At 39.2% G+C, this 27913-nt stretch overlaps 1 protein-coding gene across 1 annotated transcript in view; it reads right to left on the reverse strand.

The window, feature by feature from the left end:
- The window catches only part of Mroh9 (maestro heat like repeat family member 9), a 67948-nt gene that overhangs the window by 20415 nt on the left and 19620 nt on the right, over positions 1–27913 (reverse strand). Inside the window, exons 5-10 of the mRNA XM_051185752.1 lie at positions 26004–26108; positions 19738–19873; positions 10216–10340; positions 5398–5547; positions 1477–1631; positions 372–537 (exon numbers count right to left, since the gene is read on the reverse strand). Coding sequence (XP_051041709.1) covers positions 372–537; positions 1477–1631; positions 5398–5547; positions 10216–10340; positions 19738–19873; positions 26004–26108 — 837 coding nt within the window. The remainder of the gene's footprint in view (positions 1–371; positions 538–1476; positions 1632–5397; positions 5548–10215; positions 10341–19737; positions 19874–26003; positions 26109–27913) is intronic.

A 27913-nucleotide genomic window follows, 5' to 3' on the forward strand; every position in this document is an offset into this window, starting at 1 on the left:
TAAGTAAGACAACAGGATTTTTGTTTTGCTGTCTTTCCAAGATGAATATGAGTGCAACCAGACCGGGATTCTGATTTTAAGTCATTTCATTATGAAGCTGTGCCTTGTCCTACTTACCTTAAACCATACCTGTCACCTACTCTCCCTCACACATACTACTATATATTTCTTTTTATCTTGAATGTAAATATTTCTTCCTTGTCTCTGTATTTTAGCAAAATGCATGCTTCGCCATCAAGACGTGGCACACAACGAATGTGTTTTGGATGGATGGATGCATGAGAGGGGGACTGTGCGGAGGAGGCATGGCTTCACCAATGCAGCTGATCAGGAAGACAGCAGGGAGTAGAAACACTCATATTGTCGCTTACCGCCACAGGCATCATGTTGGAAGCATCGAGGGAGAAGCGTCTTCTTTCTATCAGGGTTTCCTCTATCTCCCCTGGTTTCCCTTTCAGTATTGACAATATTGTCTTCAGAACTGGAGATGCGACACTTGACTCCGTACTCACTGCTTGCCACATCTGTAGCAGAGCACTAGAAATACAAGGCCGTGAGAGTCAATGCTTTCCACGTGCTGTTTTAAATTCTGCATAGCCAGTAGAAGGGAAGTGAAATTCCCCACTCAGTGTATGAACTGTAGAAATAAAGCTATGTGATTTTTCTAAGTTCTTCTAATACACCTGTTAAAGCTGTACTTGTCCATAAACTCAAAGTAATGGGTTAAGATCTCTTGGAATCCTAGGTCATGAGTTTTAGATGAACAGTGAATGGGCAGGAAATTCTCAATTAACTAAAAAAGTGATTTTTTGTTTTTACTATGTGTATGTGTGTGGATGTCTGTGCATGTGTGCACACGTGGGTTCCTATGGAAAACAGAAGAGGGCATTGGATCCCCTGGAGTTACAGGTGGTTATAAGTCACCCAGGGTAAGAGCTCAGAATTTAACTCTGGGCCTCTGTAAGAGTAGCACTTAACCGCTAAGCCCTTTCACTGGCCCTTATTTTGGTATTTTAAATTTTTTATTTATTTTATTGATGGGTATAAATAGCTTAAGTCTGTCATTTATAAATAAGAAAATCTCTATGTCTGGGAGTTTTTTCTCAAGGAAAGCAATGAATACATTAACAAGGGACAAAAAAAAAAAAAAGGTCATTTTCTTTTTGAAGCAATTTGCTTTGGTAAGATGTGTAACAGACCACATAATTTAACACTCCTTGTCCATGGTGATAAAGTCTTGAGGTCCCTTCTGTTTGCTAAGCATTACACAAAGTTACACATAACATGATTATACCTAAATCTTACAGCCAGCATAGGTGATGAAAAAAAAGAAACAACAAACAAAAAACCCCATGAATTTCTTTTTAGAAAAAGAAATCAGACCTGACTACAACAAAGGAAGACTTGAGCTTGGACCATATGCCTGTGGAGCTTATTGCAAGTGTATAAAGAGAGGCAAAATGCAGAAGGCCTTACTCGTCTGCAGGGACTGCGAACTCCATGAGCTGAAAGATAACCTTCTTAGGAGAGGCTCTTGTCAGCAGGCTAATGACCTGCAACAAGTCAGCCTTCATGGCATGGGAAGAATCCAGAGAGAGCTGCTCATAAATGTCATCCACAATTTTAGACACCTGGAAGAAGAATTTCATAGTTCAAAAAAAAGTGTCATGTTCCATGTTCCCCTTTAAGCCCAACCATTTCTCAGTTATAGGGATTCAACCTTTATTGGGATGACCAATGTAGCAATTAGCATATAAATAAGCCATTGAAGAAAGTATATTTGTATTATTACAATGCAAAGTATTTAAGGGCAGGAGTAAAATCATCTATTTATGGACATCGGAGGAAATAGCTTTAAAATGGTAGCTGTATTGAGAAGATAAATTGCTGAATCGTATTTCTGTTCAGTTTATCTTTGGTTAGTGACTTTCTGTAGTAGAAGCTCGTTTGACACCTCCAGCTTTCTTTTTTACCTTCCTGCCTGCCTCTGGTGATGTGCTATGGCTTCTTCTAGGCTTTCTGAGTACTCTTTCCTATTCTGTTGGAGAACTCTTTTGTTTAGGCAGATGACCATGGACCTTCCATTTCCCTCAGGTTGTGTTTGGCCTGTAGTATGCTCCTGCTCTCAGCAACACTAAGAACTTTCTATGAGGTGGTACTTTATCTTGCCTGCTGTCTGAATTTGAATGACTCCTCAGTCTACCTTCTTTCATTGTGCATGGTTGTGTCAGGAGAGGGAACTGGGAGTCCCGATGTCTCTATCACCATCAGGACTGTATTACTGGATCTGTGGCCTAATGATCTTTATGGGGATCCATGCTGAGAAGGTCCTCTCACACTTGTCTAAAGCTTGGATTTCTCATCTTGAGGTTTTCCATTTTTTAGATTGGGTTTTATAATCCAACTACAATTGGACAATGGAGTACAGGAAATCCTTGTAACAGGTGATGCCTGCATAATTTCTGCAGCCCCAGTTACAGGTAATGTTCACAGTGCTTCATGTGCATAGAATTGTCATGATATGGAGAAGTTCAACGGGAAAACAAGCTGGATACCAGAGGCATCTGACTGAAATTCCAAATACTTAGCTAGAAAATGATGACATAGAATGAAAGAGAAAGATAGGGTGCCATGGACTGAAACTAGTATGATTATCACTAGGAGTGGGTTTATTATTGTTAGGATAGGTTTCTGATAAGAAAATGAGTTTGGCTTCTTCTTTGTCTTGAAATGTTCTCTTGCCTTTCATATTTCTCCCATGGGGTGATACAGCAAGGAGGTCCTTGATAGATTAAAAACTATGGGCTTCCAAGAACCAAACACTGTAAGACATGAACCTCTATTCAGTATAAATTATTAATTCTAAATATAGTCTGTTGTAGTAATACAGCAGCAACCCATTTATTGTTTTCAACCTTTCCTTGTCAATCCATTAAAGACAGAAAATACTAATAAGAAGTATGAATAACAGAAGTGAAATAAAAACAGTTGAGTTAGTTTTGTGTAACCCCAGGTAAAACTAAAATGCATATTCATATATGAACTACACAGTACAAATTGCATTATTCTGTTGATTTTGCATTTGAGTGAATTATTCTTATATTCACAATTCTGACACATGAACAAAATATGCTAATAATGAAAAAGTAAATATTCTTTTCACTTAGACATCTAATAATAAATAAAATTACCACAAAGAATTGTGTGAGACAGACTTGGAATATCTTCACCAACCACACATCTGACAGAGGGCTGATCTCCAAAATATACACAGAACTCAAGAAACTAGTCACCAAAACACCAGGTAATTCCATTAAAAAGTGGGATACAGAACCGAAGAGAGAATTCTCAATAGAGGAATCTAAAATGTCTAAAAGACACTTAAGAAAGTGCTCAGTATTCTTAGCCATCAAGGAAATTCAAATCAAAGCAACTCTGAGATACCATCTTACTCCTGTCAGAATGGCTAAAATTAGAAATACCAATGACAGCTTATGCTGGAGAGAATGTGAAGAGGAACACTCCTCCACTGCTGGTGGGAGTGTAAACTTGTACAGCCATTTTGGAGATCAGTATGGCAGTTCCTCAGGAAAATGGGAACCAGTCTACCACACGACCTGGCAATTCCACTCTTAGGCCTACCCAAACTATCCACATCCATGCAACAAAGACATGTGTTCAACTATGTTCATAGAAGAATTATTTGTAATAGCAAGAACCTGGAAGCAAGTTAGATGCCCCTCAACTGAAGAATGGATAAAGAAGATGTGGTAAATTTACACAATGGAATACTACTCAGTGGAAAAAACAATGGAATCATTAAATTCTCAGGCAAATTGATGGAACTTGAAGAAACCATCCTGAGTGAGGTAACCCGGTCCCAAAAAGAGGAACATGGAATGTACTCACTCTTATATAGATTTTAGACATAGAGCAAAGGATCACCAGTCTATAATTCACACCACCAGAGAACTAGGATACAAAGAGTAACTAAGGGATTCATACAAGCTCCCTCACAGAAGGGGAAAGGAACAAGATCTCCGGAGCACATTGATAGTGTGTGTGTATGGTGGGGTAGTAGAGAGGAGTTAGGATAAAGAGAAGGGGAGGAGAGGAGAACATGTGGGACCAGGAAGACTGAGTTGGGGGACAAATAGACGAGAATGAAAAAAAAAAAAAAAAAGAGGTACCATAATAGAGGGAGTCATTATAGGTTTGAAGAGAAAACTGACTCTAGAAAAGTGTTCAGAGACCTACAAGTATGACCCCAACTAACAATCTGAGCAACAGTGGAAATGCTACCTTGAATGCCCTTCCATGATAATGAGATTGATAACTAACTACATGCCATCATAAAGCCCTCATCTAGTAGCTGATAGAAACAGAAGTAGACACCCACAGGTAACACTGAGCCCAATTCCCGGAATCCAGTTGCAGAGAGGGAGGAGTGATAAGAAAAGGAGTCAAGACCAGGCTACAGAAACCCACAGAGACAGCTGACCTGAACAAGGGGGAGCTCATGGACCCCCAGACTGATAGATGGGAAACCAGCATTAGACTGACTCAGACCCCCTGAACATGGGTCTCAGGTAGAGGCTTGGGCAGTCTAAGGGACCTCTGACAGTGGAACCAGGATGTATTGAAAGGACTTTGGAGCACATTCCCCCATGGAGGGATACTCCCTTAACCTAGAGGCAGGAGGGAGGGCCTAGTCCCTATTCCAAATGACTTGACAGATTTTGATGATCCCTCCTGGAAGGTATCACCTTCCCTGTGGAGAGGGTGGGAATATGGTGGGAGAGGGGCCGGGGGGGGCATGGGAGGGAGGGGGAACTGGGATCTATATGTCAAATAAAAAATTGTATATATATACATATATATATATACATATATATATATATTTGTATATTCATAAAAAAGAATTGTGTGTGAGAGAGAGAGGCCATAAAGTAAAAGTAATAACTAACAAAACTTCATCCTTTTGAATTTTGAATGAGACATAGTTATATATTTCATATTGTGTTGCTGTGCACAAATTCCTCAGCCAGTGCCACTCCAATCTGAGAGTCCTTGAAAATATTCCCTAAATGCTACGTGGGAGATTTCAATTACAACAGTATTTGTTATTAATATAGTTCTCTTTCAAAAGCCAACAAAGTAAATATGGCAAAACATTCTAATATAACATGATTGGTAAGTGAATTTTCATTATAACAGTCCCCACAATTTTCCCTGTTTGAAACATTTCACAAAAGCCTTGTCTGATTAAAGTGACTCAGTAATTCAAGGAACAATAGGAAGAGACAGGGAAGTAAGGAAATAGACACATAATAAAGCTGAAGAGTGGACTTTTGAGAGCACACACTGTTCTTCTTAGCACATTGCCAACTACGTTACCATGGTGATCTTCTGAGCATGATACTCCAAAGTCAGCTTCAGTAAGGATGCAGCCTCAAATGCTATTTCCACATCAGGTGAGGAAAGTTTCTTCAGGAGGGTCCACACGAAGTCAGTCAGCAAGTGGGGTGGTAATATTTGTCCTATGCTCTGAAACCAAAGGACGTTTGTGACCACCAGTGTGAGCAAGACACCAAAGTTTAGACATTTCAGGATGAGCAGGGGGTTGGGGGCAGGAAGTCTGGACCAAGCAGAAGTACAAGATGTTCATGAACTGTGGAAACCATTTTTTTTCCATTAAAAAAATGATAGGAAGTATATTTATGGTAGTGTTAGTGTAATGATGATCAAAACTCAGATATTATTATACAAAACTTATCTTCTGCCTTTAAAGCAATTTCAGTGCCAAATATTACCATGATGTCTTCAACATTCTGAGAAACAAATGTGTTTGGTAGAAGATACTGGACAAACAAGGATGAGAATGTCACATTTTTTTTTTCAGTGAGAGAGACAGGCAGAGACAAATACAGGGAGAAAGGAAAATTGAATGTGAACAAAAACAGAAGTTCATGAAATCTAACACTTGCTATGTCAACAGTTCTGTTCGAAGTTTGAGAACTATCCACAGACTATAAATGATGATAAGAGTAGAAAGGACAAATGTGCCATAATTTCTTATTTTGCCTTTGCATGAAAATAAAATCATCCATGCAACTGGAAAATGCCTCTAATATTACCAATAAAAGATTTTACTTATTGCCTTTGAAGGTGTAGAATACTGAAGGTAGGTAGATTACTCAGCAATTTTGAGCACTTGCTGCTCTTGCAAAGGAACTGTGCTCTTTCCTCAGCACCCACAGTGGCTCACGACTACCCATAACTCCTGTTTCAGGGGATAGGATGCCCTCTTCTGACCTCCATAGGCAGCAGACAGGCATAGAGTACACATACGTTCAGAAAGACCAAACATTTGTTTTTGTTTCATGTGGGGTGTTTTGTTTTGTTTTGTTTTTTTTTCAAACAGGGTTTCTCTATAGCTTTGGAGTCTGACCTGGAACTAGCTCTGTAGACCAGGCTGTCCTTGAGCTCATAGAGATCCACCTGCCTCTGCCTCCTGAGTGCTGGGATTAAAGGAGTCCGCCACCAACACCTGGCTGCTCATTTGTTTTTTTAACAAATAAGATGTGCCTGAGATCTGAGACAGAATGGATTGCATCCAGTCTTCCACCCCTACCTAGTCTAGTCTGCACCTACTATGCAGACCATTGAGGGATGATAATGTTTGAAAGCTGTGCAAGAAAACCAAAGAACCTCTGTGGCTTGGAGAAGTTAGTGAATTGCTGCAGTTTGTCCTACTTGAAGAAGGCCATATTTATTGTGAAAAAATAAATTTTAAAATACCACTGGAAGTGATCATTTTTTTCATGAAATACTTGTTTTGCTCTAATTTCCATCTAAAATTACAGAAAGATCAGTTCTCAGTGAAACCAAGAGTTGGTATTAAGAGATTTTGTCTTGTAAAGCTGTGGACATGACCGTAGGTTGCATTAAAAATTAGAGTTTGTGGGCATTGGGGAGTTGGTTAAGTAAGCACGAGGACCTGAGTTTGGATAGCCAACAGCCATATGAAATCTAGAGATTGGTGATGCATATCTGTGAGCTCGGTGCTTTGGGTTAGAACAGACAGGTACATCCTTGGAGCCACTGACCAGCTAGTCTAGCTGAATCAATTCACTCCAGATTCAGTGAGAAACAATGTCCTGAAAAATAGGGAGTCAATGAAGTCAGGCACCTGCTGTTAACTTTTGGACTCCATGTGATCACACAAGGACTGATGCACCTCTCCTCACACATGTACACACAAATACACATGCGCACTCACACACAAGCCACACAAAACACATCCATGGGGGCAGGGAACATTCTACCAAGAGCACACTAACTACAGAAAATCATCTGTAATTTAGAGAGGTCCTCGTGTGTTTATTATTGTTACTTTGCAATGTTTCAAGTTCCTTATGCTACTTGATTTGGTAGCTGGAAAATATACTGTAAATTGATATTTCATAATCTGCCATGTATTTTTCATGTTATACTTGCTAGCAAAAAAAAGCCAATAAAACCCCACAAAACAAACAAACAAAAAAACAAAAAAACCTCTGCAAATCTCACTATGGAGCAGGGATGGGGGTGAGGGTGTGGGAGTGTGGGGGTGGCAACAGGAAGTCCCATCACTAGCTGAGGAGCTATTGACATTTGATAGCTGCTGGGAGAGAGAAGGTCAGTTTTAAGAATATGGTCAACCACACTCCAGGGCAGGACCAACATTCAAGAGTATTTGCACAGAACAAATTACACTTGATATTTTAAATTTGTTTTTTTTAATAGAAAACATACAGGATACAGGGTTCAGTGGATAGGGAGATGATGGTAGATCTGGGAAGAGTTGGAAAAGAGGGAATGAGCTTGATCAAAATACACTGTATGGGCCTTTAATCCCAGCATTCAGGAGGCAGAGGCAGGCAGAGCTCTGTGAGTTTGAGGCCAGCCTGGTCTACAGAGCATTCCAGGGCAGGCTCCAAAGCTACAGAGAAACTCTGTCTCAAAAAAAAAAAAAAAAAAAAAAAAAAACAAAACAGAATATATACACTGTATGGGATTCTCAAAGAATAAAAATATTTAAAAATGTCTGTGAAGAACACCATTTTATAAACATTATTCTGAATTTTTTTCTATAATTATTAGTTTCTATTATTAGTTTGTATTGTATGAACTTGTTTTGGTGAATGATATATTCATGATCTTCTGTGAGTTATTTATGAAGTCTTGTCTCACAAACTGTTCCTTGTGGGGAACCCCAGAGCAAAGTTAGCATCCTAACAGCCATCCTTCCTACTACTCTCTTAGATACTAACATACTGGTAATTTCCCATTCCCCTATGACTGTTCTCCTGTTAAGCATATGATGCAGCCTGACCCTGAAAGAGTCCCAGCTGCAGGCTTATCATATAGCAACTTATCTCATAGCAGGACTCCTGGATTCTGCTTGGAAGGGCATTCTGCCTCCCTCACATCCTCCCTTTGGTCATTCCCTCATTTCTCCACTACTTAAACCCTGTTATTATATTCATTAAATGAGACTTGATCAGAATACTGTATTGTCTTCATCTCTCACATCTCTTGTCTGTTAATTCTCACTCCCTTCCCTCAGGGTCCCCGTCGACTGACCCCACTGGCCAGGGAAGTTCCTATATAAAAGAGGAGTGGGGACTAAAAACTCTTTGTGTTGAGCACAGTCTTTGTACTTCAGTGCTGCTTTGTACCTGACTCCCCTAGAGAACAACTTTGATGCTTGCATCCCTTGAACTTTGCTGTGGTCTCTTGAGTGTCTTGGTACAGCTTTGGATTCTTCCAACATGTTGGTGTTCTTGTTAGAACCTTGAACTCTCTCAACCCTATTTTATCTACTCTGGAGTTTTACATCTGTGTTGTCTAGTCATTGCTCTTCCATGTTCTGTAACTCTGAACTTTCTGTGCTTTAACAACAAGAAACTAAATAACAGATCCTAAACACATGGGTCTAAGGCACTCCAGTCCAAGTATTTCTAAACACAACTAAACTCAAATGATGGAGGATTCAAACCCGGATGTGTTGATAGTAAGTCTTGAGAGCCATTGGGGAAGAGCCCCAAGAAGGATGCTCATCCCAGGCTCAAGAGCCCAATCAAGGTGCTGAGAGATATGACCCTTGGTTTGCTCACAAGCTTATATAGATTCCCAGTTTCCTTATGGAAATGGACATATTCATCATACTCAACCAACCTTGCAAGTTTTGAAGTTACATATACAAAACAAAACAAGCAAACAAACAAACAAACAAAAAAACTCTTGTCTTTGTAAAGAGACATACAGTGAAAACACCTGTATGGTATCCTTTGACCATATATATCATTTAAATACATTGCTTTGGCATGTCCTTAGCCTTCCACAATTATAACCATGTCAGCCACGAGACTAGAACCACAACTGTATATTTAAAGTCTGGAAGGAAGAATACCCTAGGTATTCTTATCCTAGGAGAAAGCTAACCTGAGAGTCCTTCCCAGAATTTATGCTGGGGTGTATGGCTCAGCATGTTTGTCGGAAAGCTAATCCACTTGACAGACCAACCTAGGCCAAGTGCTGGGGAGCCCATAAGGTTCTAGGTAAAAAGTATGAACTGTGAAGAATGAAAGAGTAATATAGAGTTATAAATCTTAATGGTTTCATTAGGATTAGGATAGGGTAAAATTATTTGCTTAATGCTAAGACTTAGCACATCATGTAAATAGTTCCTACCCCCTCTTAAGATGGTATCTCTATGCAAGTCAGGCTGGCTTCGAACTTGCTATTCCAACATTTCAGCTTCCTGAGTACTAGAATTATAGGCATAAATAACTATGCCCAGCTCTTTTTGTAAAACTTCATAGTTTTTTTTAAAGTAAAATCAAAGTTACAATGTTATTCTGATATTTGTGGGGGGAATTATCACATTCTAGAAAAGATTTAATTATTGACTCCACTAATTTTGTCAAAAAATTTGAAAATTATCCACATATAGAAGTATTACTAGGAAACATCTATATAATTGACATGTAGTAGACGTAATTATTTAAGTGGCATAAATGTAGGAAACCCAATGTTCTGTGAATCAAATAGTCATTTGTCTTTTTGAATAAAGAAAAGGAATCTTAAGTTATTAAAAACATCAACTTTGAGGAAATAAATTATCACTAAAGACAATGAAGCATTTAAAACAAACTACACAGAATATACCTGGGCAATTTTGTTTTTGCCTCCTTGTGTGGCCTTGGATAGTAATTCAAAGTCAGAACTTATCACCCTGGGGTTATTGGTTTCTCCGTCACTTGGCCTGCTGGGTTTCTGTTTTTTAGCATTAGCTGTGTTAAGAAAAAGAAAAGCTTATGATTCATTCTTAACAAAGGGGAATTCTTTCAATGACATTTTACTTAATATGGAAAAGATAGTCAACAATAACTTAATTCCATTCTTTTAGTTGCAATATATGCTTCCCCTGATGGTAAGGATACAAATGTAATCAGATGGACAGGTAATCATAGATGGTTCCTTGGGAAGATTGCCTATCAACATTTATTTTTAGACTGTAGTATAAAGTGGCCAATTCACTGGTATTTGACAGCCAGCCTCTGCAGCCACCTCCACAATAGTCACGGTCTTTCAGGCTGCTATTCTTTATAAAGGAAAATCATATTATTGATGTTTTTGTGATGTGTGGAAATGCCTTCCTTGGTGTACTGGGCAACAATTAGACTTCTTAAATACAAAGATTCAGTGTCTCAAACACAAAAGAATATACTTTCTTCTCTGCTCAACATGGAACCTTCTCTAAAATCAACCCCATACTAGGTGGCATAACAAACTTCAACAGATACAAGAGAATTGGAGTAGTCCCCCGTATCTTATCAGATCACCATGCTTTAAAATTGGAATTCAACAACAACACAAATAGCAGAAAACCTGCAAACTCATGGAAACTGAACAATGTGCAATTACACCACACCTGGGTCAAAGAAGAAGTAAAGAAAGAAATTAAAGACTTTCTAATATTCAACGAGAATGAGGACACAACATACCCGAACTTATGGGACACCTTGAAAGCAGTGCTACCAGGGAAGTTCATTGCACTAAGTGCCCATATGAAGAAAACAGAGGATAGTCACATAAGAGAATTAACAGCACAACTGAAAGCCTTAGAACAGAGAGAAGTGAACTCACCCCATAGGAGTAGAAGCCAGGAAATAATCAACTTGAGGTCTGAAACCCACAACATAGAAACCAGGAAAACAATACAAAAAATCAATGCAACAAAGGGTTGATTTTTTGAGAAAATCAACAAGATAGACAAACCTTTATCAAAACTAACGGAAAAGCAGAGAGAGAACATGCAAATTAAGAAAATCAGAAGTGAAAAGGGGAACATAACAACAGACACAGAGGAAATCCAGACAATTTTCAGGTCATATTTGAAAATCTGTATTCCACAAAAATTGAAAATTCAAAGGAAATGAACAAATTTCTGGATAACTATCACTTACAAAAATTAAATCAAGAACAGACAAACAACTTAAATAGACCTATAACCCACAATGACATAGAAGCAGTCATCGAAAGCCTTCCAAGCAAAAAAAGTTCAGGGCCAGATGGATTCAGCACAGAATTCTACCAGACATTCAAGGAAGAACTAATACCAATACTCCTCAAATTGTTCTACAAAATAGAAACATAAGGTTCATTGCCAAACTCTTTTTACAAGGCCACAATAACCTTGGTACCCAAGTCTCACAAAGACACAACTAAGAAAGAAAACTACAGACCAATATACCTGATGAACATCGATGCAAAAATATTCAATAAAATACTGGCAAACCGAATTCAAGAATACATCAGAGAAATCATCCACCATGACCAAGTAGGTTTCATCCCTGGATTGCAGGGATGGTTTAACATACGAAAATCTATCAATGTGATCCACCATATAAACAAACAGAAAAAGAAAAACCATATGATTATTTCCCCAGATGCTGAAAAAGCCTTCGACAAAATTCAACACCCTTTCATAATAAAGGTCTTCGAGAGGTCAGGGATAACAGGAACATACCTAAACATAATAAGAGCAATATACAGCAAACCAACTTCCAACATCAAACTGAATGGAAAGAAACTTAAGTCAATTCCTCTAAAATCAGGAACAAGACAAGGCTGCCCTCTCTCTCCATATCGCTTCAATATCGTACTTGAAGTTCTAGCTAAAGCTATAAGACAACAAAAGGAGATCAAGGGGATTCAAATTGGAAAGGAAGAAGTCAAACTGTTTCTATTTGCAGATGATATGATAGTTTACATAAGCAACCCAATAAACTCTACCAGGGAACTCCTACAGCTGATAAACACCTTCAGCAAACTAGAAGGATACAAAATAAACTCAAAAAAATCAGTAGCCCTACTTTTTTTCAGATGACAAAGAGGCAGAGAAAGAAATCATAGAAACATCACCCTTTACAATAGTCACAATCAACATAAAGTATCTTGGGGTAATGCTTACCAAACAAGTAAAAGACCTATATAATAAGAACTTTGTGACTTTAAAGAAAGAAATTAAAGAAGATACCAGAAAATGGAAAGATTTCCCATGCTCTTGGATAGGTAGGATAAACATAGTAAAAATGGCAATCTTGCCAAAAGCAATCTACAGATTCAATGCAATCCCCATTAAAATCCCACCACAATTCTTCACTGACCTTGAAAGGATAATAATCAACTTTATATGGAAAAACAAAAGACCCAGGATAGCCAAAACAACTCTATACATTAAACGACTTCAGGAGGCATCACCATTCCTGACTTTAAGCTCTACTACAGAGCTATAATTCTGAAAACAGCCTGGTATTGGCACAAAAATAGACAGGTAAACCAATGGAATCGAATTGAAAATCCTGATACTAACCCACACACCTATGAACACCTGATTTTTGACAAAACAGCTAAAATTATACAATGGGGCAAGGACAGCATCTTCAACAAATGGTGCTGGCACTATTGGATGAGGGTGTGTAGAAGACTGAAGATAGACCCATGTCTGTTGCCATGCACAAAACTCAAGTCCAAATGGATCAAAGACCTCAACATCAATCCAGCTACATTGAACCTCTTAGAAGAGAAAGTAGGAGGTACCCTACAACAAATTGGTATAGGAGACCGCTTCTTAAACATAACTCCAGGGGCACAGACACTGAGAGAAACAATTAATAAATGGGTCCTCTTCAAACTTAGAAGCTTCTGTAAGGCAAAGGACACAGTCGACAAGACCAAACGGCAGCCCACAGACTGGGAAAAGATTTTCACCAGTTTTATATCCGACAAAGGGCTGATACCCAAAATATACAAAGAACTCAAGCAACTAGTCAACACAACACCAAATAACCCTATTAAAAAATGGGTATAGAACTGAAGAAAGAATTCTCAGTAGAGGAAATTGAAAAGGCTGAAAGACACTTAAGAACGTGCTCAACATCCTTAGCTATCAGGGAAATGCAAATCAAAGCAACTCTGAGATACCATCTTACTCCTGCCAAAATGGCTAAAATTAGAAACACCAATGATGACTCATGCTGGAGAGGATGTGAAGAAAGGGGAATACTCCTCCACTGCTGGTGTGAGGGCAAACTCATACAGCCATTTTGGAGATCAGTATGGCGGTTCCATAGGAAAATGGGAATTAGTTTACCACAGGACCCAGCAATCCCCCTCCTAGGCATATACCCAAAGGATCCACATCTATGCAACAAAGACATCTGTTCAACAATGTTCATAGCAGCACTATTTGTAATAGCAAGAACCTGGAAGCAACCTAGATGCCCCTCAATTGAAGAATGGATAATGAAGATGTGGCACATCTACATAATGGAATATTACTCTGCAGAAAAAAATAATAGTATCTTGAAAATTCGCAGGCAAGTGGATGACACTTGAAGAAACCATCCTGAGTGAGGTAACCCAGTCACAAAAAGAGGAACATAGTATGTACTCACTCATATATGGATTTTAGACCTAGATCAAATGATCACCAGCCTATAATTCACACCACCAGAGGAACTAGGATACAAGGTGTATTCTAAGAGATTCATATAAAGTCCCTCACAGAACTGGGAAGGGACAAGTCCCCCAGAGCACAGGGGACGTGGGGGGGGGGAGGCAGTGAATGGAGAGAGAATAGGAGAAAGAGAGGTGGAGGAGAGGAAAACATGGGCGACCAGGAAGATTGAGTCCAGGTAGGAACAGAAGACAGGAGAGAGAGAGAGAGAGAGAGAGAGAGAGAGAGAGAGAGAGAGAGAGAGAGAGAGAGAGAGAGCATAAAAGAGGGAGCCAATATTGGTTTGAAAAGAAAATGGAACCCAAAGAAAGGTCTAGAGACCTACAATACTGCTGCCAACGAACAATTGGAGTATCCATGGAAAGGCTACCATAAATGCCCTTCCGGGAGAGTGAAATCAACAACTAACTTATCCATGGAGCCCTCATCTAATACCTGTTGGAAACAGAAGCAAACACCCATACCTAAACACTGAGTCGAACTAAAACCCAGATGCAGATGGAGAGGACAAGTCCAGGCTGTAGAAACACATAGAGATAGCTGACCTGAATGAGGAGGAGCTAACGGGCTCCCAGACTGATAGCTGGGAAGCCAGCATGGGACTGACTGACCCAGGTCCCCCTGAATATGGGTCTCAGCCAGAAGGACTGACCAGTCTAAGGGACCTCAGACAGTGGAACCAGGATGTGTCCCTGGTGCACAAAGGACCTTGCGAACACATCCCCCATGGAGGGATACTGCCTTAACCTAGAGACAGGAGAGAAGCCCTAGTCCCTACTTCAAATGACCTGTCAGATCTAGATGACCTCTAGTGGTTGGCATTGCCCTACATATGGAATTGGGGTGGGGGGATGGGAGGGGAGGGTGGTTAGAGTGCATGTGAGAGGGCAGAGAGGGTAAAAGGGAGGGAAGGAGGGAGGGAGGGATCGACATGTAAAATAATAAATTAAATAAAAAAAGATTAAGTGTAATTGAAAAAGTCAATAAAGTTCATATAACTTAAAAAAAAAAAAAGAAAAAGGATAGAAAGTTTTCATCTGACTACCGTTTTAACATAAAGTGTTGTTACTCAGAGTTTCCTACCCAATTTAGATGTCTGCAATACTCTAGGTACTTAACACTCTGCTCGTGGCCTACTCTTACAAAAGCTTACTATTCTCATAAAAGCTTAAGGCAGCATGGGTCCAGAATGTACCAAGTACTTAAGTGAGGCCGTGTTTAACACTGAGAATTTGAGTTTTCTATTTGTTTGTCTATGGACGCGCGGATCAAGATTCACTGGACTAGGCTCAATATAGGTTAATAAAATTGTATTCAGGGAGAAGGCACTTACACAACAAACAGATGACCCGGGCAAGTTCCCGCTCCAAGGGCCCACATAGGCTGATCTCTGCAACTGGACTAGAACCAAGACAGCAAGCTCAGTCCAGCCCTAGACTTAATTCTACCCTCAGTAACATCTGTACCCGTAACTATGCCCTTTGGGCTTGGTCAGCACTTCAGGTGCCGTGTGTGTGTGGGGGGCATGAATATCTCACTACATTTGTCCCCATGACCATCACAATGAACAGGCCATTCCTCTGTCTTTACTTTTTTCCTGTTTTCTGATGCCCTTTATTTCCTTTTTATCTTTGTTTTCTCCCTTCCCTGTTTGCTTCAGCTTTATTTGTTCTTCTTTTTCTAGTTTTGTGAGATGAAGACTGCTCAGGACTGAGACCTTTCCTCCATTCTAAGATAGGTATATCAACCTATGAATTTTCTCTCTATGTGTAGGCCACACATTTGGACACATTAGAGATTTCACTTTCATTCAGTTCAAACTATATTTCTTGTATCTTTTTTAATTGAACTGCTATTTAGGAGCATGTTAGTTTTGATTCCAAATCTTTTGGGGCTTCAGATATTTGTCATTTTGATTTCTTATTTAGGACCATTTTGTCAGAAAATTACTTATTTATTTATTTAGTTTAAATATATGTCATGGCTTATTTTTCTGTTGTTGACACAGGATTGTATAAATATCAGCTAGGTCATGATGTTTAAAGTCCAGATCCTGATGGGAGATGCCATTGTGTGTGTGTGTGTGTGTGTGTGTGTGTGTGTATGCATATATGTATATATGTATATGTTTCTCATACTGGTTAATGAATAAAGCACTGTTGGCCAATAGGAAAGGAAGATAGGAGGGACTAGGAGACAAGGAGGAAAGAGGAAGTAGTAAGGAGGGGTCAAGATGGAGAGTCTGGAGAAAGCAGAACTGCCATTCCTCCGCTCTCGGTAAGACCACGTGGAAATACATAGAAATGGGTTAATAATTAAGACAGAGCTAGCCGATAAGAAACAAGTAACTGGCCAACAGAATTATATCAAATACAGAGTCTCAGTGTGTTATTTGGGGCTGGTGCGGCGGCGGGACAAGACCAAGCTGCTGGTGGAAAAATCATACTCCTTATTTATGGCACCCACGTGGCTAATAAGAATTTCCACTTTAAAATTTAACAAAAGCTTTAAAAAAGGTTTTAGAAACAAAAGAACAGAGACAAGCAAGGTTTCTTGATAGCAGCATTTTTCTCAGTTGGACTCTACTTTGTGAGAGACAAGCAGATATTTGCGCAGCTCCTTTAAGGGAAATTTCCTGACTCAGCATAAGCAGCAAAAAACCGCACAGCTTTTAAATAACTCTGCTAACAATTTATTGGTGTGTATGAGAGATGGCAATGGCAGTGACCACATCTCCAAGCCGACAGCATGCTTTCTGGATAGCAGCACAGACCAAGGCGGTGAGCACAGCTTTCAGTGCTGGCGGTAAAAGTACCTGCCACCATCTTTGATAAACAGCAGCTGACACAGCTATGATTTTTATTTTAGCAATGTTGTTGTTTACCAGATAGAAGACTCGTGGCCAGAAAAAGATAAAGATTTACAGTAAAGACAAATTCACATTAAGAAAACCTCTAAAGGTTTACAATATGTTCTAAAATATATGTAGGCTTGGGAGAGAAAAGAAATAAAATGGTTTTAAAAAGACAAAGAGGAACTGGGTGTGATAGCACATGCCTTTAATCCCAGCACTCAGGGGATAGAGGCAAGCAGATCTTTGTGATTTCCAAGTAAACCTGAAATGCAGAGTGAATTCCAGGACAGATAAGAGTTACACAGAGAAACCCTGTCTCAAAAAATAAAAAATAAAAAGTAAAAGAAACAGAGTAATAATAAAGCCACGTAAAGATGAAAAGCTCAGAGAGAATCTGGATACTGTATGGTATTATATTGTCTTTGCATTGTTTGACTGCTGAGGAAACAAATGCTGCTAAATTAATTCAATTTATATATTGCTTTGACTCCAAAATTTAAGTTTAAGGACAAGTTACTGGGGAAAAGGATTTCTATTTTTGTTTCCACAGAAAATAAAAAGCTGTGGATTCCTTCCAGACTAATGTGGTTTGATCAAGCCAGACCCCCTGAAACAGAGGACCAGGTGATCCTACATTCAAAACAGCTGAACAAAGCAGCCTTGCAGACTACAGCCAGGATTTCTGTGTCTTCTTAGGATCCCCCATAACAGTGCCCCCTACCAACAGGAAGTAGTTTGGAAAGAACGACGCCCAAATTCCCAAATAGTGTTTATAAATGTTTGTTTTCATTTAAATGGGGTTGGTTATAAATGGTTAATGATCACAGCCAAATCTTTTTAAAGGTAAAAAGGGGATTATGGTATAGATATGAATACTTTGTTTTGGAATGGATTTTCATTTATTGATACAAGTTAAGGTCAATCTTATGATGTGTATATTTCTTTTGTTTAGGTATTGTGTTTATATAGCTCATTTAGAAATGTAATGTATAATTCAATGCAGATTATAGATAGTACCTATGATAGTCAGATATTATAGTTAAGTTAGTTAAGATTTCTAGATATACAGACATGTATTTGAGATGGATAGGCATTCTTCAAACCTTTCAAAGACCTACAGAATATGGCATTTAAAATGGTTTAGGGTTTTCGTGACAGTGAGACATAACTGCTCCTGGCAACACCACCTGCATCAGAAAGGAAGATGGACCTTGAAGAAACACGTTATGGAGTTTGCTTTCAATATGGCAAGACTAGCCATTTGGACAAGATACTGCTCTTGTCTGGACTGTTTGACTTTGTGATGTATAAACTGGACGTGCAGGACCCACAGAAAAGTGACTGCTAATTCAAGATGGACATTGCTACAGAGTTCCTGCTTCATGGAAGAGTCTGCCAGACAGTCTGCAGGACACAGAGAAAAGTGACTGACAAACTGCCAATACAAGAAGACAGTTTAAAGTTTCCTACTTTGCTGAAGAGTCTGCCAGACACACTATGGCCTATGGGCTGAAGATGGAAGATTACAGAAGAACTTCAGGTGACTGAAAAGGCAAGATGTCTCTTACATTTCTAGGGTTTATATATTATCCTTCTGTGGTCTTTGAGGGAGTTGAAGACAGATAGTTATGGTTATAGTTTTTCTTAGTTAGGATAAGTTACATATAGGACTTTAGACTCACAAAGATAGGATAGATGATGGAATATTTTCTTAAATCTTACTAAATGTTAATGGACTAAATATTGTTAACTGTGGTTCTTATTGGATATCTCTTGTGTTATATATTTTGCTATGTTAAGGTTAAAACCCTTCTTTTTATTTAGACAGAAGAGAGGAGATGATGGGAGATGTCATTCTGTATTTATGTTTCTCATACTGGTTAATGAATAAAGCACTGTTGGCCAATAGGAAAGGAGATAGGAGGGACTAGGGGACGAGGAGAAAAGAGGAAGTAGGAAGGGAGTCAAGATGGAGAGTCTGGAGAAGGCAGAACCGCCAGCCGTCTCTCGCTGGTAAGACCACGTGGAAATACATAAATATGGGTTAATACTTAAGACAGAGCTAGCCAATAAGAAACAAGTAACTGGCCAACAGAATTATATCAAATACAGAGTCTCAGTGTGTTATTTGGGGCTGGCGCAGCGGCTGGACAAGACCAAGCGGCGGGCGGAAAAACCATACTCCTTACACCAGACATTCTTTAATTTACCTTGCTGAATACTGGAATGTTTTTTATTATTAGAAGCAGGCTTCAAGTTTGTTCTGGTGAACAGCTAAAGTATTTGGAACTAACTTCCCCTATTGCTTGTCTTTTAGCATCTTAAATGACAAATAGCATAGGCTAAGGAGAGTTTTTCTTCCTAATAAGACAAAACAATTCTGAATGACTTGTGAGTAATGAGATCTTAAATTCTGGCTCATAGGTGTTTGGGCACCCAATATGGCTTTTGCTAGCTCCTTGAATCTTTGTAACAGCCATTGGGGGGTAAGGACATGCCTCTTCAAAATCCTTCATTTATAAAACTTCTCCTTCCTCTCTCTTCCTGACTTCATCAGCCATCCTTTTCCCTACCATTATGACCAACACTAACCCAAGAAATGTAAATATACCTCGAAGCTGCAAAGATCTTGAAGTACCAGCTATTTAGTTACAAAAAACCCTTGATAATGGTTGAGTAATGCTTAAAACTGTATTTTAGAAAGTAAGAACACAGATCTTGGGGAAGGATTTACAAATAAATCCTAGGCATAGCAGCTTCTTCAAAAGACAAATCATTAGAGCAACAGAAAAAGTTGGTAAGCTGTACTTACAGTTCTGACACATTGCAATGTAGAGGACATAATTTATGCCTGAGGATGCTTGTTGTATGATTAAGGGATCTTCGTGGGCACACAAGAGTAAGAGCTCTGCTGCCAGGACACCTAAACATGGAGCATTGATACTTGGCTAATTGGAAATCAAAGGAGAAAATGCATTAGAGTTGAATAGTCAACATTGAAAGTTTTTATTGGGTCTTCTTAAGTAGGAGGGCACCACTTAGCAGTGCTTTTCAACCTGTGGGTCATGACCCCCAACTATAAACAACTCTAAAGTGATTTCTGTTGCTACTTCATAACTAATTTTGTTACTGTTATGAATTGTAATGTACACATCTGTATTTTCCGATGGTCTTAAATGAATCTCATGAGATGGTCATTCATCCCCCAAAGATAGAGTCATTCCTTCCTTTCTTTTTAAATAAATTTTACCCTGTGTGTGTGGGGGGGGGGCTGCGTGGAAGATAGAAAACAACTTGTAGGACCTGGTTCTATCTTTCTACCATGAGGGTCCTGCAAATGAAACTCAGGTCATTAAGGTTGAAGGCAAGCTTATTTCACCCACTGAGTTGTCTCTACTGCTCATGATTTTATTCCCTGATACATGTGATAAAGATATTGTGTTGATCATCTATTTTATGACAAATGTTTAGAGGGCTCTTATTTCTCCTCAACTTCTCCCTGCTACTTCTAATATCCTCCTTCTATTAACTATACTCTTTCAATTTTTATTATAGGAAAATATATATGTAAGACTTGCCATTTTAATCATTGTCAAGTATATAATTTAGTAGCATGAAATTCACTTGCAGTGCTTTGCAATCATCATCAGTGTCTATTTCCACAGTGTTTTCAAGTAGATAGTTATCCTTTGTATGAAATCAGAGGTGCCCATTCCTTATTGGCTCTGGCACCCACACATCAACTTTCTGTATAAAGATTTCCCCATTGTGCCATTTACATAAGGAGATTATACCCGATGGTGTTTCTGGCTGGTATGATGCTTTGGCTGAGTGATATGTCATTGTATGACCATGTCACATCTTGTTTGTCCATTCATCAATCGATAGCTTTTGGGTTGCTTCTACTTAGCTATTTTGAATTTTCCTGCAATGAAGTCTTGCAGACCAGTTTCTGTGTGAATACTGCATCTCTGTTTTACGTTGTTGAGCTCATAGCATTTATATTATGTTCGGCAACCCATTTATGTGTTTTAGTGTTTAGTATTAACGTTTAAAATTAAAATATGGTCTGTGACTAAGTAAAATAGTTTACTTCAGAGCCATGCTCATTTTATTTATTTATGTTTCTTTTAAAAATATGCAACCCTGTCCTGTCCACCTTTGGGGGGGGGCGAATAATTCTCATCTTGACTTTGAAAGACATATTTGGATAGAAAGTTTTTCTCATGATTTACTTTAACTTGTCTCTTTTAGTTATAGCATTTTCTCAAATATCAGGTAGCTTTTGATTATGTACTCAAGTACTTAAGACTGTAATAGTAACTGGGATGTAGCTGGTATCTCTTGCAGAGGATACTGCATGCTTTAGTTGCAGATACAGGTAAATCAAATTAGGACAGAATTGGAATCTTCTTTCCTGCTGGCTAGCATTCATAATGTTGGAAGTCTTTATACAAGGTGCTGGAGGGAAAAAAGTTTACTAATATTTTACCTGGCTATGGACTCTGCACACTACAAAACTGATCTATCAGGCAAGATATTCCCATAGGTGAAATAATGGCAGGACTGTCTGGTACAGGGTGTGACCAACTGCTTTTATTGGATTTGAAGCCTCATCCAAAGGAAGAAATACATGCCTAGTACTGCCTGTGAAATGCCTATGGTGAAGGACGTCACAGATCCTATGGGGAATCATCAACCCTGATGTGTTCCTAAGTAGACATGTCATCAAACTGTCTTCTAAATATTTTTTTTTGTTTATACCCACATAGTGACACTTCTCTCAGCCTTGGTCAGAGGATTCTATAGCAGGCACCAGTCAATGTGGAGACTGTTAACTGGTCAGAGTGCTGAGAATAGTGACCATTGAGAACCTGCCCTGGTCAAAGTCCCAAGAATTCTTGGAAGATAAAGAGAAGCGATTGTAAGATCCAGAGGACAGGGAGGAGTGCTTTCAAATACTATTTTCTGGAAATGCCATGCCTGTTGCAATCATGAAAACAGTAGCTTTGACATCTTGCACAGGATTTGAACTAAATAATACGGCAGAAAGAGGGAGGGGGACCACTGTGGAAGGGGGTCAACAAGAGGGGAGAAGGGTAAGAGAGTCATAGGGTACATATACATATATATTGTAAAAAATTCTAACATTGAAAAAATGGATTGTAATAACGCTTCATGGTGTGTGTGTGTTGGGGGGGGGAGTTAATTGGAAGCAAGCCTTATTACTTGGGTACTTTAATTTGGAGTGGTTAAGCTCCACCCCCTCCAACTTCAGAATGCTTACCAGAGGTTTTTAGGGAAAAAGAAGTCCTCACATATTCCCCCCAGCTAGCTTCATTTTGTTTTAAGAAAGGGGACACCAAATGTTTAGCATAAGCTTTCAATGAATTCTTTTAATTAGCACATGCTTTTTCATTGTCTCTCTATTCTCTTGGCTCTGGACTCCCCTGGCCCCTTTCACAGCTGTACAATCCCAGTGCCCTTGGCTGCTGCCCCGGGCTCCTCTTTTAGGTGTATTTGGTTATCACTTTTGTTTAGTCTACCTTCCCGGGAGTAGACCAGTGAAAGCCCTTCACTGGTTCCATTTATTGTTGTGTATACACACATTTAAGTAGAGCACTGTTGTTTTGTGAGGACACTGGAGAACAAGGAGGTAAATGGACAATGTGCCCTCTGTAGCTCAAAACTCAGAACCCACTTTTAAAAGGAAACTCGTTTTGGCTTGTGGTTCCAGAGGGATAAAGGTTCATCATGGCGGTCCTATAGGGAGGCCTGTGTCGGGAGGGACGAAGACGAGCAAAAGACCAATTCAGTGAGCTTGACATTAGATTTCCTTTAGCCTCAGACGTCCTTCAGGCTGAGAGCTGAACTGTAACCCCATGAGAGATGCACCAGCCAGAGGCATCCAGTAATTGTCCCTAGACCCGTGACCAAAGAACTGTTGGGTATGTTTGTTGTCTATTAGCAACTATTATTAAGTTTGTTATATGGTTTACCCCAAATCAGGTAATGTGTTGCACAGTAGTAAATGACAAAAACACAAGACCTGGCCCACATTATTCCTTTGACTTTTCCCTGACTTATTCATTTTAATGATTTTGCTTCATTTGACCTTGATGGGACCCGTTCTTCTCATTGGTCATTCTGCACGCTGGTTCTGTCCTCTCTCGCTCTTGTCCTTTTGGGAGGCCAGTAGCAGTGTGCTCACCCTTCAGTGTGCCAAAGGAACAAAGCTTGGAACAATCTTTCCACTAGTGGCCCAAGGTGACATCCCTAGTTTGTGTGCCTCTGTCTGTAGAATGCTGCCTCGTTTAAACGGAAAGAACAGTCCGTGGAGTGCAGGGGCACTCCTCTACTCTGATGGCTACACCACCGCGTGCAGAAAATCATCATTTTTAAACGTTTTTTTTGAAAAGACACAAGTGGTAGTCAGGATTCTTCAACAGTCTATCTAGGCGAGGTTGGTTTATAAAGAAGTCTCCATCTAGTATAATATCTGGACAATACTGTAGTAACAAATATGTAGTTATGGAAAAATACCCTTGTGCCAGATACTGAGAGAGACATAATAGACTTGTTGGAAGCTCAGCTTTTATTTTATTAACGGTAGTTTGGATTGTGTCGTTATATGTATGTAACTATATATGAATATTTATAAATATGTTATTGTGTTATATATAAATATATAATATATAGATGTAAACATGTTTATATATAAATTTCATTGACCTAGTCATTTGTCTAAGACATTAGTTTTAAAAGAAAGCTGGCTTAATGAATTTCACTCCCTTGTGACCAAAATAAGCAGCTGGTATTTATCAATGCTCTAAAAAATGCTGATGTGCTGCCACCTGGTGGCCTTTAGTGACCACTGCAGACCACTGCAGTACTAGGTTATCCTATTGGACTTACCCAGTCTGTTGTAACTAAGGATGTGTGGCTTTGGATTCACACCTGAATGTGTGTGGTTACATTTTTCACATCTGAAGTGTCCTGTGAGCAAAGGAGCATGTCCTATGCTACAGTAAGGGAAAGAGAAAAGGAAATGGTTGCATAAGACAGAATTTCCAAATGTCTGATCTACTTCCTGGGAGTGTCTTAATGGAGTATATCAATATATTCAGAAAGAAGCATGTGAATAGACAGCAGATAAACAGTAGTCACCAAAGGATTAGTGGGTGGATAACATGTTAGGAGCGAAGAGCATATATGAGAGATGAGCTATTCTTAATACTAATCCTCATTCAAATAATTAAATGAACAATCAGTAGAGTATATATAAATATTTTATATATAAAGACCAACAAAGAACAAATCCAGTGAGCTTGACATTAGGCTCACTGTAGCTTCAATCAGCCTTTAGGCTGAGAGCTGAACTGCAGCCCTGTGAGAGACTCAAGAGCCAGAGGCATCTAGTTATTGTAACTAGACCTTTGACCACTCAAAAATTACTTAGAGGATAAATTAGAACAGAAAATATTAAGAAAAGCATCCACAAGAGGAAAATGTCCACAATGTGAGGTTCTGAGAAGGTGAGCAATGATGTGTTCAAAGCAGAAAGCTTCATCAAAGCTTGACAATTAGGACATCTCTTCAATTTCCATATGGAATTTAACAATCATCTCTAACAATATCTCAGTATTTGTGAGGCTGTGAGAAGAATACAAACCATGTTTTAATGAACCTTAGCTACTCACACCTTTCTCCTAATAATTACTCCATTAAACATGACTAGATACACATCTATAAAGGTCTGCACAGACTACTCTGTGTTATGTAAGATAGAAGAATTAAAACACTCCTTGATAATTAATCATCAATCAGAAAGTAAGATATGTCAATCGTAATGTACCAAAAACGTGAGACACCCATGGCATAGAAGTGTGAAATAAAGTTACATGGATTGAAACATCAATGGGACACACTGTTTAAAAGACCAAGGAAGAACCATAGGTTATTGTAGTGAAGACAAATGAGGTAATGCACACACGGCCTGACAGGATATATGCCACACTGACGGGGATAGAGTGCAGTGGAGAGGAGAGTAAGGAAAGGTGTAGACTTTAGAGCGGTGAATGTAGAAGAACTCAAGGATTAGCTGTTGGGGACACGAAGATCCTTGCACTCACAGATAGCACTACCAAAACCAGGAATGTTAAGCACAGAGTTGTCTTCTCAAGAAAATTATGTACAGCCTGTTTTTCTATCCAGAAGGCTGGGAATGGAGGTGGCTAAGAACCTGGTGATCTGCACTATCTGCACAGCTGGGTTACACCAAGCTCCCATTAACAGGCCGGGAGCTGGCAAACGGTCTAGTTGACTTTTGCATTATCTGTGTGGCCAGGGGCTACTCCTAGCTCCCACAGCCAGTACTGGAGGTGATTAATAGCCTAAAGGCACTCTACAATACTGTATGATCAAGGCCACACAGGATCCTTAGAACCCTTCTTCTTGGAAGAAGGGACATGTAGTTTGAAGAGTTTTGATAGAATTATGCCTGTTTGTGCAAAGGGGATTGTATTACACCAGGATACTTTTTTTTTTTTTTTCAAATCCTACTGTACTTAAATATGTTCACAGTAACTGCTTGGGATCAGACTCTAGAAACCTGAACCAACATCACCTAAGTAGTGTTGAACCAGATTTCCTGCTTGCCTCATGTAGATTTTACTCTATGGGTTGTGGCATTTGCCAAGATACCCCACCCCCTACAATTGGTTGTATGTATTTAAAATAAAAAGGTTTAAAGATACTCTAGAAAACAGGGAAGAAGGGTGACATATGTGCCATTACACATAACACTGGGTCAACAGAGAAGAGTATAGATAGTAAAAATCTGGGGCTTTAACATGTACATTGTATGTGTATAAAAGTAGAATGCACTTTAATCACTGGAAAAAAACACTGCTCTAATTGAGTCACAGTTATGTAGGCTGTAGACACTTTCTAGATATCCCTGTCTCCCTACCCATTGGTACCAAGCCAGTATCAGTGATCTCAAGACCTAAGACCTGGCAAACAGTCCTCTAGAAATTCAGCCTTGAGTTAGCAGCACTTGTAAAGTCAGTGGCTTACGTATTTCTTGGCTCTCTTGGATGCAAACATTAGCACTCTGGTGATGATCATCATTGCTCGTTCTTGCAGGTACTGATTATTCTGATTCATCCACGTGGTTATTTCCTGTTGGAAACATAACAGCTGTATTAGAATCCAATATTTTCATTTATGAAAGGCTCATCTTTGTAGTTTCCAACTTTATCAAGGCAGGTAACATCATCTACTGATTAATCCATATGTTATCTCATTTTTCTCTACAACAAAAACCCAACCCTCCAACTACTGTGCAACTTCCACTATTATACTAACATATTTGTCCTCTATTAAATGTATTCAACAGTTACTAATTTTCACTATAATCTAAATTTTCAGGTATCATTAAATGTTTTGTTTGAGACTATGATGGTATGCTATAAAAAGCGTAGTGTTTGTATTTCACCCTTAAGAGCGTACTGAAATTGTATCTGATCCAGAAATATCAACTTATCTCAGAGTTACTCTGCCTCTTGATTTAGATATTCTGGAGACAGCATCTTAGCTTCTGTATGTCCGCAGAACTACCACCATGAGAACACCACTAAGATTTATGGCTCATACCTTCCGAAGATGTGGATGGAGCCACACCTTGGCCTGGCTCAGTCATCCAGAACAATGGAGGTATAGTTTTCTGGTATTTGAAGAGCAGAGTGTTCAAGTGGTGCAGATTAGTTAATGCTGTGGCCCTAGGGGTACCTCTACAGAAACTGTGCCTTTGATGAGCTGGCTTGCCTCAAAGATCTCTGAAAAGTCTTCAGGATCCTTTTCCTATTGTCCAGATGGACAGAATCTGGCTTTCTCCTGTGTAGATCAATCTCTTGAGTAGCATTATCTCTCAAGCACACATGGTGCCATACTTGTCCAGTGTGAGAGTTACATATTTGCATTCTACAGTACTTTTATTTAATACTTTAATATTTAAATCCTGCTTTCCTTCTCTCCTTTCACTATAACTGACAGAAAGAAGCTGTGTAGCAAAATGCACACTTTGCTACTTAGAAACATCACCTTCTGGATAGCCTAGTTCCAAAAATGGAAATGAGGAGATGAGGTGAAATTGTTGATATCTTAACTTCTCTTTCCAGAAGAGGATTTTACAGGTCTGCCTTCCCCAAAGTTCTAACACAGGCACACTTCTTACTTCTTCCAAGTCTCTGTAGTTGTGTGATAAGATTATCTTTTATTCTAGTGTCCAGCACCTCCTTCCTTCTTTCTGAGACTTCATTCACATAGCTTTTTTTTTTTTTTAAATCATTCTACCAGTGTCCTTGACTGAGATCATCGCTCATGTGGTAGACATGAAGATAAGCTGTACATGGACATATGTGCTGGTTAGTTTTAAATGTCAATTTAACATAACCTTAAGTCACCTGGGAAGAGAAACTCCATTGAGAAACTTCTTAAATCAGGTTGACTTCGAGGTGTGTCTGAGGACCTGTCCTTGGCTGAGTGATACAGAAAGATCCAACCCACTGTGGTGGTACCATTCCCTAGGCATGTGGTCCTGGACTATATAAATGAAGAAAGCTAGATGAGCAAAAGCAACCTAGCAATCAGGCACCCAGGGTGTATCATTTCTCTTTGCTCTTGACTGTGGATAAGGCATGTTGTTTGAATCCCTGCCATTGTGACTTCTCTACAATTATGGACTAAAGCTTTAAACTTTAAGTAAAATAAACCCCTTCCTCTCTTAAGGTGTTATTTGTTTACTCACAGCTACAGAAATCAAACTGTTGCAGAGTCCTTGGCTTCAGCAGTGGTGGAACAGAGTGCAAACAGGTGCCATCACAGAATTGACATTATTGTGTAAACTCAAAGGGAGCACGGTTCTTTACTACCCCCCAACTCCCATGTTTTCACGGAAGACATGACTTCTCAGTAGCCATTAACAC

The sequence above is a fragment of the Phodopus roborovskii genome, unplaced genomic scaffold, assembly GCF_943737965.1.
Source record: "Phodopus roborovskii unplaced genomic scaffold, PHOROB, whole genome shotgun sequence".
NCBI lineage: Eukaryota > Metazoa > Chordata > Mammalia > Rodentia > Cricetidae > Phodopus > Phodopus roborovskii.